Raw genomic sequence first — 15,882 nt, 5'->3', positions numbered from 1 at the left:
GAAAAGGTAGTGATTTTATTTTTGTGATAGTGGACAGATTTAGTAAAATGGCACGTTTCATTCCATGCCATAAAACAGATGATGCTACCAACATAGCTGATTTGTTTTTCAAGGAAATAGTGTGACTCCATGGTGTCCCTAGGAGTATTGTTTCTGATAGGGATGTTAAATTCCTTAGCTACTTTTGGAAGGTTTTGTGGGGAAAATTAGGTACCAAACTTTTATTTTCCACTACTTGTCATCCACAGACTGACGGACAGATTGAAGTAGTCAACATGACTCTAACTCAACTCTTACGCACTGTCATTCAAAAGAATTTGAAAACTTGGGAGGACTGTTTACCATTTATAGAGTTTGCATATAGTAGGACTATGCATACTATTATTTCTTATTCCCTTTGAAATTGTTAATGGTTTTAATCCATTTACTCCTTTAGATTTGATGCCTTTACCTATTGATGAAAGGAGTAGTTTGGATGGACACAGGAAGGCCGAATTGGTGAAGTCAATTCATGAGAGGGTACGGCTTCAAATTGCGCAGAAGAATGAAAAGTTTGCTTCCTAAGCCAATAAAGGGCGAAGGCGTGTTATCTTTGAACCAGGAGATTGGGTTTGGGTTCACATGCGCAAAGAAAGATTCCCAGCCCATAGAAGGACTAAATTGCATCCTCGAGGTGATGGACCTTTCCAAATCCTTGAGAAAATTAACGATAATGCTTATAAAGTGGATCTTCCTGGTGAGAATAGTGTCTCTGCTACTTTCAATGTTTTTGATCTTTCTCCCTATGATGCAGGTGACGATTCGAGGTCGAATCTTTTTGAGGAGGGGGGGAATGGTGGGCCCCATGGTAGGCCGAATCTTAAAGATCCCTTGCAAGTTCCAAATGGGCCAATCACAAGGTCAAGAGCTAAGAAGATCAAGGAAGCAATGCAAGGATTGGTACAATCCACTTGGGCTGAGTTTGCAAATTTATCGAGCAATACCCCAACATTCAATATGGGCTTCAAAGAAGATGAACTAGCTTTAATGCATGTGATCCAAGCTACATAAGGATAATATTATTGATAAGGATAAGATTATGGTAGATAGGTTTAATAGTTGAGTTGGAATGAAATTCCAACTTATTAGGATTATATTATCTACTATATCCTAGTGGATTGACAAGGATCATATTAGAGTAAGAGGTGGAGCTGGAATATAATACCAACTCATTAGTATTAGATTAGGATTAGAATTTATTTGAATTTGAATTTGATTTCTAGATATTATTACTTTAGATTTTATCCATTTGTATTTCTATTTAAAGACCCTTTGGGTCCTTGATGAAAACAGAATTTGAAAATGAATAAAGTTTTCTTCATAGAGAATTTTCAGTTTTCCCTACTTGTTTTTTATTGAACTAAGAACTTATCAAAGGCATTTGCTTTGTGGCATTCTCACTAATCTAGGTTCTTGAAACAAGATTTCAACGGGTCTAGATCTTCTTGACTTGATTCTTGGCTTTCTTGGGTAGGTTTCAATTTGATTGTGGGTTCAAGGGAGATCGATCCCACGGGTTCACATCACCCTCTCTTAGCACACAGTAATTCAATACTAAATTCTTACAAAACAACAGCCTAGGAGCCCCTTTAAATAGGCTCTGGAAAACCTAATTTGACAACAAACTCGATTTCCCTAGGCAGCATTTGGACAGGACATTGGGCATTCAGACGGTAAGCAGCAATTCTTCATAAGTTGCTGAAGCGCGTCTGGACGGCTTGCCCTAGTGTCCGGACGGTTGTGTAGAACACCTCCATTATTCACAGCTATCACATTTGCATCTTGACACTTGTGCGAACATGTGCTCTCTCTGTGGGTCTTGTCCGCTAGGCGTTTGGACGGATGTGCGAACACCAAGTCCCTGTGGTTTGCATCTGATATGCTGTTCGGACAGGATGAAAACACTAGTTGGCGTCCGGACGCTTCCTCTGGGCGGTTCGAACAGTAACAAGGGAAAAATCAACTTTGTCATCTGTAAAGTTGCCAGAATCTTCCTTGTCTCAGAATCTTTCCTTTCTTGAGCAGCATATTGCAGATCTTGCCATGTACAGTTCTTTCCATGCTGGAATATATATTCTTCAATAATTTCTGAAATAGACTCTGAATTACGGTGTCCCTGAAAAGTCAGTGTCCAAAAAAGGAAGTGTTTTTGTCTACCAGAATGTAGCCAATAAAACCAACAAACTCCACATTTTACCATTATGGGACAAAAACATATAACTGGTGCAAAAAGACATAATCGGTCACAAAATAAAAATTACCCATTTTTGTTTCAAAAGGACAAATGGTAAAACAAAGCAATAAACCCACAAATAAACATCCAAAAATAATTTGGAATGAAGCAGTGTTCTACAAAAATAACCCAGACAAAAGACAAAGTTTATAAAAATTTCGCAGCACTGATTCTTGCAACATCTTGCTGAAACTAAAGAGAAAGTAAACAAGGTTGGTCTTTTACAAAAAATTTTCACAACATTGTATCTAAAATTGAGAAATCAGTCAGATAGCAAAACAAAAATATGCAAAGATATACTTGAGAGTGAAGTATTCAATGAGTATAAATTTCCTTGCAAAAAGAAATTTTAGACAGTTTACTCCACTCATGTTATGCGTGTCGTTTGTGAAAGCTTTCTTAGTAAGGCAAGATGTTCGTTGATAAGGGTTAAAACAACTGAATTTTCTACATGAGAGAAAATTTATTGTCTATTTAGCCAAAAGTCAAACTTTATCTTACTAGGATCTAGCCACCCTCATCTGATACACTCCTATAAGAAACAACACTTTTTTTTTCTTTTACTTAATTCGTTAGTGACCGTCTATTTCCGCAATGAATTGGTCACTGACTCTTTCTATAGGGACAAGTGTAAGAAATTATTTATCAGCACATTCAACAGTGGATCTTTTTGATATCCATATATTCTGAGAATTTATTTGCATTTTAATATTTATGCTGCAACCTAGAAAGAATGCCAAAAATTTTAGGTTCTAGGTTCAACTAATGAGTTGGTCAATTTGACCATCTACCAAAAAAAAAAAAAAAATTACCTTAGGAGAGCTTTGAATAGTGCACAAATTCATCGCATGAGAGCAATAAACTATATAACATTTAGATGCATTAGAGAAACTCAGCAGATATCTGATTCAAAATGTCAATCAAATATAAGCATATCTCCTTAATGCATAATGAACTAAGATATGGGGTAAAAATATATAAGATATCTGAAAATCATTGTAAGAGAATAAACTGCATAGAGAGGTTTGAATTTATCAAGACAGAGAAGCAGCCGCCCGACGTGCTTTTTCTGTTATCCTCATAGAAACCTACTAACAATTTTCTTAAAACAAGTGAAAATATGAGGATAAAAAGATAGTTCCAAACAAAGATGCAAAACATGTGTAAAAATATGATAATGAATTATGCTATGCATGAAACCCGACATGCTCTAGGATTAGGAACCATGATCCTAGGCATGTCATGTACTCACCTACCACTAGGTGAGTCCACTCCCCCTTACGAGGTGAACGGTCTCATCCTTTCTTACCTATGCCTTCTTGACCCTAGAAGCAGGGTTGTGGGCTTTGTGCAAATTGTCCAGTCTGCTTAGGACATTTGCATCATGCTGAATAACCCCTCATGGTTATTCTTAGGCTAATGGGGCTTTGACTTGAAGCAATTGGATTTGTTGTGACTAGTCTTGCCATATTGACGACAAGTAGGAACAAATCTGTGGGGATGTTGCCGCTGATGCCGAGGAGCATGATGTGCCTTGGGAGCTTTAGTGACTGATTTTTTTTTTTCTTTGGCTCTTGCTTCTTGACCTGAGGCTTCTGAGCTTGGATCTGAGGACAATGTGGTCGGATGTGACCAATGATGCCGCAATGATGGCAGGTAGGGACAACCCTTTGAGAGGATTATCTCTTATATGGAGGGACATATTTTGGCTTGGAAAACTCTTCAACATTTTTTTCCTTCTTACGAGCATCCTTCTTATTCCAAGGCCTCTGAGAATTTAACCGACCATAATTTGTTCTGATGTGTCAAACAATCCCACAATGATGACATGTAGGTAAGCTTTTTGTTTTGGAATGCTTCATGACAAGATCTGCAGTTTTTATGTTAGCATTCTCACAAATAAAATTCTTACCTTTGTCCCCACAAGCATCCTAAGGCTCTGCAATATCAGGCTTCACAAAAATAGTTTTAGATGCAAAAGCAATATTAGAAGCATGTACAATAGATTTATCAAGTAATTTATCTTTTAATCACTTGATTTTCTTAATTAATTTGCTTCTTTCACTTTTCAAATCATTAAACTTTTTCTCATACATTAGGTTTACTTCCCTTAATTCCATATATTTCTGATTCACTATTTGCATAATAGTAATCATCAGACTCATGAGGACTATTATAAGAAGCAGCAAGAGCAAAGAACTTAGAATTCGTACCTAGAGTTTCTTCATCATTACTCAGGATTGCATTGTAGGCCTTACCTTTGAATTTCAGATTTTCATAGTCAGCTTGCTTATGACCATGCCCCCCACACTCAATGTAACGCCCCCAAACCGCTATGGGTTAGGTTCGTCACTTTTCTCTTTAAACTGCAAAGATTCGTAAGGTCTGCCAAATATCTTAACTAGTATGCTGATTTAAATAAATAAAAATAATAATGGTTTCAAAATCTCAGAGTTTTTAATAAATGCGGAAACGGTCATTTAGTTGTAAAAATACAATAACTGAAAATTATGGGGTAATATAAATGAAATGTCCTAATGCATTCCTAGATCCCATCCCGGCCACCTACGTCTCTCTGTTCATAACCTGAAAACAAAAACAAAATAAGGGGTGAGCACAAAAAAAACATGCTCAGTAAGGAATCCTCAACCATAAAACAGTTGAGTTAAATTCTTTTGAAAATCTTCAAACAATTGTCAAAAACTCCCTTTTAAATATCTCCAAAACATTTGTCAAAAACTCCCTTTTTATACACAAGATAATATATATATATATATATATATATATATATATATATATATATATATATATATATATATATTTGAAATAATCATTACTCATAGTATGCCCAATACACTATTACGCCCTGTGTACGTAGGGTTGCGCGGTCGTTGCTGTGACCCTGGGTGAGTAACGCGGTTTACCTGTGGCCACAGGCCCCACCCCCGTCAGCTAATTAATTGAAGTGCACTTAGACTGACATAGAGACAGATACCGCTGTCACTAAGCGAACCAGCGGGTGCACTTCCATCTCGAGCTACGGTACCGAGCTAAATCTTGAAGGGTCTCGAATCTCTACGGGTCTAGGGCCCAAATAATAGTCTCCTCCACACACGTGCCCTTTTCAAAAATATTTCTCCTTTATATATAACTCAAAGAGTTTTCTCCCAAAACTTTCTCATTCTTTTCTTGTATAACTTCTCACAAAATTTCTCATTCTTTACTAGTATATATAGGGCAACGTGTTGGAGGGTTTTTTACTCAAAATCACGATTTCAAGAATATCATTTTTATACTCAAAACTTTCATATCAAAACCAACAAATCCTTTATATAAATAAAATAATTTGAAATACCGAATCAAAATAATCAAATTCGAAATTTTGCAAATAAAGGAATATAATTAAAGTAATATAATAATTTGAGAAGGGGTAAAGGGTTCCCTTACTTGGATTTCCCATAATATAGGGATCGAGCTTTAATCCTCTTTGTATGGTTTTCTTAGTATATCTCATTAAGAATTTTCACTAGAAAATCTAGTGAAAATAGTAAGTTCGGTCACGGAAATTCGCCGGAAAAATTCACCGGAAAGTCGCCGGAAAAGTCGCCGGAGTTCTGCCGGAAAGTTCGCCGGAGATGGGTCACCGGTGGGTCGGGTTTCTGGGTCACGGGTCACGGGTATGGGTCCGGGTTTGGGTCACTGTTGGGTTTTCGGGTCTGGGCTTTATGGGCTCGGGTTATGGGTTTGGATCCGGGTCGGGTCTCGGGTTATAGGCTCATGGTTATGGGCTCGGGTTATGGATCATGGGTTTGGGATTCTGGGTCATCTCAGTGGGTCTGGGCTGAAGATCGGGTATTGGGCTCACAGGTTAGGCTTGGTTTGAGTTGGGCCGACTTGATGGGTTGTGAGTTGGGTCTTTGTGGTTCTGGGTTGAGCTTCACAGGTTGCTGCTAGGTTCATTGCTGGGCTGTGGGGCTGGATCACAACTGGGCCTAATGGGTTGGAGATTTGGGTCCAGAATACTCATCCATCATTGCTTAAGCCCAAATCACAACACTCACATAATTTCAGTCAAACCCACAAGTAGGAGGCACAGCCGACACAAAATCACATACTCACCTTCACTCAGTCGAAGTCTTCTCAGAAAATCCATCACAGTGATGGAAGTTCTCAACAAAATTTGCCGGATTCTGCTCATGGTTCGGAGGATGCGGTTAGGATCGGGTTCCTTGGTTCGTCGATGGATCACGGGCTGGATGGGTTGCAGGGATGGACTGGGTTCGGTGGGCTGGGTTGCGGGACAGAGTTGCTGCGTTGAGCTGCTGGGTTCACGGGTCAGCTGGGTTCTCGGTGGTTCAGCTACTGGGTTGCACGGCTGGTTCACGGGGTTGCCGGTTTGCCTTTGTCTTGCCGGAGGTCATGGTCACGGCTTCGTGGAAGAATGGTCTCGGTTTGGTCACTGGGTTGGATCACTGCTGGAATCTGGATGGCACGAACGGAATGGACTGGGTCACGGGTTTTGATGGGCCGATCTGGTCTGCTACGGTCTGCACACACACGGTCTGGCTTACTGGGTTGCTGGTTCGGTTGGGCTCTCGGGTTGGCTGGGTTGGAGTCCACGGCCAGCTTCACGGATTGGCTCGGTTGGTTGGTTTTGAGCTTCGGCTTACGGGTTCAGCCGGACTGTTGGCTGCTGGATCGGGGTTCTCTTCTGGTTCGGTGGGTTCATGTTTGCTGGTTCAGCTGGGCTCTCGGGTTGGCTGGGTTTCGGGCTCCTGGGTTCGGTGGTTCATGGTGGTTCTGGTTTCACTGGGTCACGGCCAGAACACGGGTTTGATTGGTTTCGGATTCTCTCTTCAAATCTCACTTCCCTCAGACTCCCTCTCTCGGGTCTCATGGTTTTAGAAGAAATGAAGAACAGAATGAAGGAGAAGAAATGTGCGATTGTAGAAGAAATTGCCCAGTTTTTATAGAAGAAGAATTGAGTGCAGGTGGTTGAAGTGATCTTAAAAAAAATACACAGAGTGGAAGATGATTGCTGCAGGTGGAGAAAGCACTGAAAATCAGTGGAATGGTTTGGTGAACACTGAACTTAGTGCTGCACTTGATCGATCAGTGGAGAAGGTGGTGCGATTATGAAATTGCAGTGGAGAAGGTGGTGCGATTATGAAATTGCAGTGGGGATATTTGGTGCAGTGGAACAGTGGTCGATTCAGTGGAGAGTAAATAAAACAGAGTGGAGAAGGTGGGAATAGTTGGGCGATTATGCAGTGCAGTGGCGAATTATTTTCTGCTTAGTGCAGAGTCCATTTTAGAAAGAAGAACGAATAGAAAGAATGCTGTAATGGAATTATAAAATTTTATTATTAAAAACAATATAGTATAAATTTTATAAAAATAGGTAAATAAATATTTATGGTTAATATCCGTCAATAATATTAACTCAGAAATATTTTTGGTGATAAAATAAATTATCAATTTTTTTTTTAAAAAATACCGGTTCATTAAAAATCATTTGAAAATATTTATAAAATAGTTTATAAATCGAATGGAAATTTATTCAAATAATAAATTTTATTATAAAAAATATGTCTTAAAAATCTGGGGCATTACACTCAAGGCATTGAATTTTATGAGGGTTCTTTTCCCTTTTTAGGAACCTTTTTAACTTCTTGACAAGCAAGGCCAGGGCTTCATCATCCATTGATTCTTCATCAGAGAAGTCTTTTGTCTCTTTTCCAGTTTTGAGAGCCATGGATTTAGCCTTCTCGACAGGGGGCAAGGAGAACTCATAGGTTTGAAGAGAACCCATAAGCTCTTCAATTTTCATGTCATCCAGATCTTTGCTTCCCTCAATGGAGGTAACTTTAATTCTAAACCTTTCAAGCATAGATCTCAAATTGTTTTTAATGAGTTTAGCATCAGATACTTTCGTTCCAAGATTTATCATAGAATTTCTCAAATTAGTGATCTTGAAGTAAAACTCATTAAAAGTCTCATTCTCTAAAATCTTAATTCTTTCAAATTGAAAAACCAACATTTGAAGTTTGGCAGATTTAACAATTTTAGTGCCTTCATATGTGGTTGACTTCCCATGCTTCCCGGGCAGTTTCACAATGTGAAATTCGTGAGAATTCAAATGGTGAAAGTGCTTGGCAGATAGCATTAATGGCTTTGTCATTCGTAATACGCGATTGAGTTTGAGGGGTAGTCCATTCAGTAATTGGTGTTTCTGATGGAGTCCATCCAGATTCAACAATATGCCAAATGTGTATAAAAATCTCATGCCTGATTTCCAATAGCAATAATTAGAACCATCAAAGGCAAGGACAAAATTAAGATTTAAAGCCATTAGAAAGAAAAGGAGTCAAGGATAACACTCAAGAAATTAATCCAAAAAGAGTGAACCTACCCTGATACTAATTGAAAAAATAAAGACTCCTTTGTATGTGTGTGTGATCAACCAATAAACCAAAATATAAAATGCGGAAAGTAAAGAACACAGATATTTTGGTGACAAAATGGAAACTCTTTGTACCAAAGAGAAAAACCACTCCAGGGCAGCCAAACCCATGCAATCCACTATTCAGAAGAAAAAGCTAGTTACATAGCAGTCATACTCACAAACCCCTGATGCAGTAGTCGTACCTTTAATTTTGACACGTACCTATACATGAACGTTTCTCAACCAGATCTCCTATCTGAAGAGTTCTTAGAGCTCCTCTCTAATTTAGATGTCAATAGGTTGATCAAATCATACAATAAAAACTCTAAGAGAGTTAGCACATCTAATAGTTTTTGCCTAAACACCCCCTCTTAGCACACAAAAATTCAATATTGAATTCTTACAAAACAACAGCCTAGAAGCCCCTTTAAATAGGCTCTGTCAAACCTAATTTGACGACAATGTTACCCCCGCATACTAGGGTCGCACGGTCCTTGCGACCATGGCAGCGATTGTGGCCGCAGACCTGCCCTTAGCTAATCAATCAAAGATAATTTAGCGTGACTATAGATGGAATACCACTTTCTGGTAGAGCCTCCTTTAGTAGTTACGCCTCCATCCCAGCGTCGGTACCGAGCCATGTTTTCATTTAATTCTCTTGGGCCAAAAGTATCTCCTCCACATGTGCCCTCATCTTATAAACTTTTTCATCTCTTTTACTTATCTTGATATCTTTAGGCGACATGTAGGGGGTTTCTCATCTTATACTTCTCATATTTATCAATTTCTAAAATAAAACTTTCCCAATTCGGGAACTTAACAAAATTAGAAGTTTAATATATTTAGAAAGTATTTCTCGGTAATAACTTTCTAATACCAATCTATTTTTCTCGATGATATAATTTTCCATAAACAACCTTATATTTTCAAAATCTCTTTGGAGACCTTTTATGGAAGCAAGGTAAATTTACAATACATTAAATGTAACGCCCCACTTTTTATAAAAAGCATAAGTGAAAATTTCGATTTTCACGTGATATTATAACATCATCAGAGTTAAGAAATTGGCAGCGGAATATATATTTTTCTTTAAAAACTTGAGAACATAACACGTCAGAGCTGACTGAAATACCTCTATATATTAAAAATACGAACCATTTGTTCGGATTAGAGTTAAGAAATTGGCAGCGGAATATATATTTTTCTTTAAAAACTTGAGAACATAACACATCAGAGTTGACTAAATTACCTCTATATATTAAAAATACGAACCATGTGTTTGGACATAATAAATATACGCAACACAATAACATATGTACCACATGTGACACTTAATAATACACAACTACTGTTTCTCCTAAAATAAACCAACATATTAAATACTACATATCAACAGAATTATTCCAATAGTCCTGATCTTCTTCCCATCCTGCATAAACTCGCATGTAATTGTGGTTATCACCACAATCCCATATTGTGGTCAAGTAAGTCAACAACCTTCAATAACATAATGAAATACTACTCTATATAAAAGTACACTATGCAATCATATGGTGACAATTGTATATACCTACACAATCTCATAAACAATTTGATTTGTACAGTCTCATTCATTAGTGTAGATGGATAGATAGATGTCGTAAGACTTTTAACACATAATATGGTCTTATCATAGATAGATAGATAGATAGATACTGTGAGATTTTAACGCATGATACGGTCTTATCACTGCCGTGGGTATTTTACTATCTCCGGTCTTACCATAAATAGATGTCATACCTCCGGTTTACATGTTATTTAGAGTCATACCTCCATTATTGGAGCCATACCTCCATTACTGTTGAGTTCTTGAATTTCAACAATAACTTATGCCCAGTCTTTCAATCACAACAATAACTTATGCATATATTCCAAACAAAGCATGTTCTACACAACGCGCATGCAATTAAATAAAGCAGAAATCACAATATTATAGAAAGCCAACCACGTATCATCCTCAATGAGTAGAATACTCATAACAGTGACATATGCAATGTTCCAAACAAAACATGTTACACACAACTCGCATACAATTAAATAAAACAAAAATCAAAACATTATTAAAGACCACCACATATCTTCCCCAGTGAGTAAGAAATACTCACAGTTCTTTCTGTCTTCAAATAGTGTTCACATACAATTGTTCACTACAATATAATTTAATACCAATGATAGTGAATTAGTATAATTCACTAAAAATGTATTTTAACCTTATTCTCATTTCTGAATTCTTATACCTTAATATAATCTCTAACATCATTTAGACATAATAACGGCATATAAAACAGTTTAATTATAATGCCACAAATTTCATGTGAACATTATAACGGTATTTATAGATAATGACCAAAATACCCTTTTATATTAAAATAGTCATTTACATAATGATTGTTTTAAAAACACTTTTAATCAACAATATAAAGGCTATATGTTTATATAACAGTTATATATATTTATCCAATCACATAAATATCAAAATAATATAATATCCTTTTATAGACATAAAAGTTAATATAGCTAATTGTCATAGTTATAAAATAATTCCAATTTTATACTTTTATAAAATTGAGTAGAATAACGGCATTAGTATTAATAATGCCTAAAAATAATTTAAAATATTTGGGCGGTGCAAAGACGCTTTCATAAAATAGTTACTTTTTACTCGGGCATCACAACGACATGTTTTATAACCTAAACACTCCGTCTTGAAAACATTGTTTTAAAAACACAACTTTAAAAACGTTAGAATACATAAAAACTTATAAAACATAAAACATTAAAGCCAAGCTTTTAGAGACTTACCAAAAAATCGGTGCATGAACCTGCTATCTGCTGAAGAAGGTCGATTGAGTTGATCGATTGGCTACTGTGGTCGATCGAGTGGCTGGTCGATCGATCCGCTAAACTTGTGGATCGATCAACCTCACGGGTCTATTATTCAACTGTGACTTCTTTTGTTTTGGGTTTATAAAACCATCTAATAAATTAGACCTATAAATATACCTCTAATATATATTTAATCTTATAAATATATATATATATATATATATATATATATATATATATATATATATATATATATATATATATATATATATATATATATTAAAATTGATGAGTATTTATACCATAAATATTCAATTTTATTATATTTCTTTTAAGATATTATATTTTATATCTTAAAATCTGGGGCGCTACATTAAATAAACAATTATTCACATCAACATATCTATAGCACTAAAAACAATAGATAAAATAATATGACATGAAATAATCTTAGAAGGGTTAGATAATTTACTTAGCTCTCTGAGTGCTACTAAGAAAAATCCTTGATAGCTAGCTTGTTACCTGAGTACAGGTTTAAACAAATTATTACCCTCCCACCCACAACTAGGAAAACATACTAATACAACTATGGGTTAGGCTTGCTAGTCAATTGAGAGTGGATCCATGAGGTGTTTTTAAATTAATTGGCCATGCTATTAAAATATAAATTCTAATCTTTAAATTCTTCATCCTTGATAATGGTAAATTTTATAAGCAATTACAACATTTATACAAGAAATATATTTTGCTATTCTTTTTAACTTGTTCTGATGGGGTTTAAGTGTATAAAGTGACCCCTACCAATATTTCGTACCGAAAGAAATAATCAATTTTTTTTTTTACAGACAAAACTTATAAAAAATTTTGTGTTGGAAATACTCAAGGGTCGCCATTACACCACAAAGGTAAACAAAAACAGATTTTTGAGGTATGAACAATATCCTGTCTAAATAGGGGATGGGTGAAAAAATATATAGATTGCTAAAACAAGGTTTTAAAACAAAAGAAAACAATGGCTTCTCTATCAAGGACAAGGACAAGGACTTTAAATATCCAAGTCACTGGCTATAAAGGTTAGGACAATTGGTTCAAGTGTTAGGAATAAAGGCTTGAAATATTTAAAACAATGGCCTTGAACTATTTTAAACCATGGCTTTAAGTTACTCTCACATGGTTAAGAGCACTAGCATCAGTCTCCCAACCATTTTCCCTATATTTAGGGAACAAAACTACTTTTTACTTCCCTATAAAAAAACACCACACAATAGATTCCTTTAATTTTTCCTATGTCAATTAAATACTCTTTTCTACTCTTATTTTATTATTTTTCTCTTTCCTATTTTTATTTTTTTATTCTTTCCTCTCTTGTCTTCTCCGTCCTCTCTCTCTCTCTCTCTCTCTCTCAAAACCCACCAAGTTTTTTCTCTGTGTCTATACCTATGTCTTCGATCTGATTGGGTTCCCAGAAGCCAAGTTCTACTGCATGCTCTTCTCGTGGAGACAATGGTTAGAAAATGGAGGATTTTGACCAAGCACGAAGGTCTGGTAGATTGTGAACCAACTTACTTATTTATTTATTTTTGGAACAAAATTATGGTATTCCATCACAATTTGCAAGACTTGAACAAATGAAACAAAACCTGTATTTGAAGTTGCGGGGTACGAATCTGGGTTGATAGAGCGGTGGGTTATTGCGAGGCTGAGATAGGCAATGCAGTGCAGAGCCTCTGGGCATAGATTGGTGGAATTTGCTGTCGAAGAACATGCCGTTTGATGTAGGAGGCCAAGGAGACGACACCGGCAAAGATGGGTCGAACTGGGCGTCATTTTGCTGCGGAATATGGAGAGAGGTGTGAAACTTGGAGAGAGCATGTGCGAGAGAATGGCACAACTTCCATTTTGCTGAAGGAGACGATGGAGGACGGGGGAAGGAGAGAGGAGAGAGGAGAGAGAGATAGTTTTTTTATTTTATTAAAATAATAGGTTGGGAATCTATAGTAACCATGTATATTTACATGGTTACTGTAGATTTCTAACCAAGATATGTATATATAGGGTGTCTAATGTGTGGTGTTTTTTGATGTTTTTTTCCAAAATTTTCCCTAAATATAGGGAAGGAAACTAAAATTATTGGACTTTTAAAATAACCAAGCGTGTGCAAAAATGTGTGCAACAAAATATCAAAATGCGGAATTAAAGGAAACATATATTTTGTTGACGAAGTGGAAACTCAGTTAAGAGAAAAACCACTCCGGGGCAGCCAAACCCAGGATATCCACTATTCAGAAGACAAGACCAGTTACAAAGCAGTAGCACTCACATAACCTTATGCAGTGGTTGTACCTTAAACTCTGACGTGTAACCCAACACGAACGCCTTCCAACCAAGTCTCCTACTTGAAGGGGTCTTCAATGGAATCCTTTACCTTAGGGCCAACCCTTAAGATAGACTTCAAATCAGCGCAGCAATAGCACACAACGGCAACGGCTTGAGAGAGATCAACTTAGCACAATAACTCTAAAATATAACCCTCTAAGCTCTACTGAATTCAATATCGAATTCTTACAGTTCTCAAGCCTAGGGACCTCTATTTATAGGCTACAGGTTCAAATGAGCGTCTGGCTTGAAAAACCTAGGCGCCATCCGGACGGTAGACATAAGGCGTTCGGACGAACAACTGAGCGACCGGCTTTCCAAAATTTCGCTGAAATTCTTTCCTGATTTGGGCCGAGTTTGGATGGTGTTGCCTTGTCGTCCGGACGGTCACACCTTCACTGCACAAAATTTCCATATTAAGGCTTCGCACGTCCGGACCATAGGAATGATCGTTCGGACGGTTGATCTGATGCACTCAATTTCCATATATGTAGCTCGCGTGTCCGGACCATGAAGACTGGATGTCTGAATTTTGAATGCGCGACTTGCCTTATGGATGAGCGCGTTCGGACAGGAATCCACATCGTCCAGACGGTTGTAGCTGTCTTCCCATATCTGTGTTTTGGAAAGAAATCCATAGTTGGTCGAACACTGAGTGGCGTCTGGACGTGTTGCTGAAACGTCTGGACTAATTCAGGCTGGAGCAGTTCTAAGCTTCTCGACACAGAGGAAGGTTCGGATTGAAAGTTCTCATCATCTTGACGGATGATGCTTTGGACAGTTGGGCGTCCGGACGGTATATCACATCATCTGGACGGCTGTAAGGGATTCGATTTCTCTGACTTGTAGACTGTACAGAATCTTCTAGAAGACATTTGAATAGCTGAATCCCTACTTAATTGCATCGTTACATAGAAGTGATTTTGTCCAACAGAATGTAGCCAATTACAAACTAACAAACTCCCCCTATGGCCATTCTGGGAAAAAAATCACTTGACCGGTTAAAAATACAATCTCGGTCCTAATCAAACATATACTCCCCCTTTTTGTCTCAAAGGGACAAAGGGTAAACATAGTATAGAAAGACCACAGTAATAAAATACTCCTCCTTGATGTCTCGACAGGACAAGGGTAAACAGAGTATATAAAAACCACAGACAAAAACGTTCTGTAATCCAAAACAAAAGGAAAATAGAGAAGAGTCTGCAAATGGCCCAAAAAACCAGAAGTTTGTAAAACAACTGATAGAGAGAGAAATGAAAATCCTCCAAGTAAAAAATCCGGCTGATCCACTGAAAGCAAGAGACAGAGAGAAGTTCGTACAAAAAGCTGGATATGAGCTACTTCGGCTCCTATTTCCAGAAGCTGGGAACCATGAACTGAAAAACCTTCAGTCTCTTGATTTTGCAAAGCCAGAAACTGGTTATCCGCAGATTGACATCCTCTAAGCAACTGGGAGACGCAAGATAAATGAGGAGATTCACCATTGAACCTCCAATTGATACAGATTTGAGGGAATGCTATGTAAGGCTCTGCATGAGCTAAGGGAAAAAGCTCATCTTAATCCTAAGACCTTTGGAATTTGAACATCCGACTTCAACAATAGTCAGTTTTTCAAAGGATCTATTTGTCAGAATTATGGTTAGCATTCGTACAAATAACATTGTCCTTACCTTTTATATGTCTCCTATGAGGAGGGACATATTTAGATGAAGATGAATCTTCAATTTCACTTTTCCTCAGAGCATCCTGCTTAATCCAAGGCTTGTGGGATTTTAACAAATAACAATTTGGCCTAATATGACCAATCTTCCTGCAATTATGACAATTATGGACAAACTTACCATGAGCTTGTGTACTTGTATCTTTGGTTTTTGGCTTCACATGATTATTTAAGCAAGAATTTTCTAAACAAACTGTATCT

The 15,882-nt window shown here is 37.1% G+C and overlaps 1 protein-coding gene across 1 annotated transcript; it reads left to right on the top strand.

Annotated features, from left to right (window-relative positions):
• The first annotated feature begins 475 nt into the window (after positions 1–475).
• On the top strand, positions 476–1,200 carry LOC133851190 (uncharacterized). The gene is made up of 2 exons (XM_062287519.1): positions 476–673; positions 794–1,200. The coding sequence occupies exons 1-2, from the start codon at positions 622–624 to the stop codon at positions 1,048–1,050; spliced, it is 309 nt and encodes a 102-aa protein (XP_062143503.1). The 5' UTR covers positions 476–621; the 3' UTR covers positions 1,051–1,200.
• Positions 1,201–15,882: the final 14,682 nt, after the last annotated feature.

This window comes from Alnus glutinosa, chromosome 12 (assembly GCF_958979055.1).
Source record: "Alnus glutinosa chromosome 12, dhAlnGlut1.1, whole genome shotgun sequence".
In the NCBI taxonomy this organism is placed as follows: Eukaryota; Viridiplantae; Streptophyta; class Magnoliopsida; order Fagales; family Betulaceae; genus Alnus; species Alnus glutinosa.
This window is presented reverse-complemented; position numbering and strand designations above follow the sequence as displayed.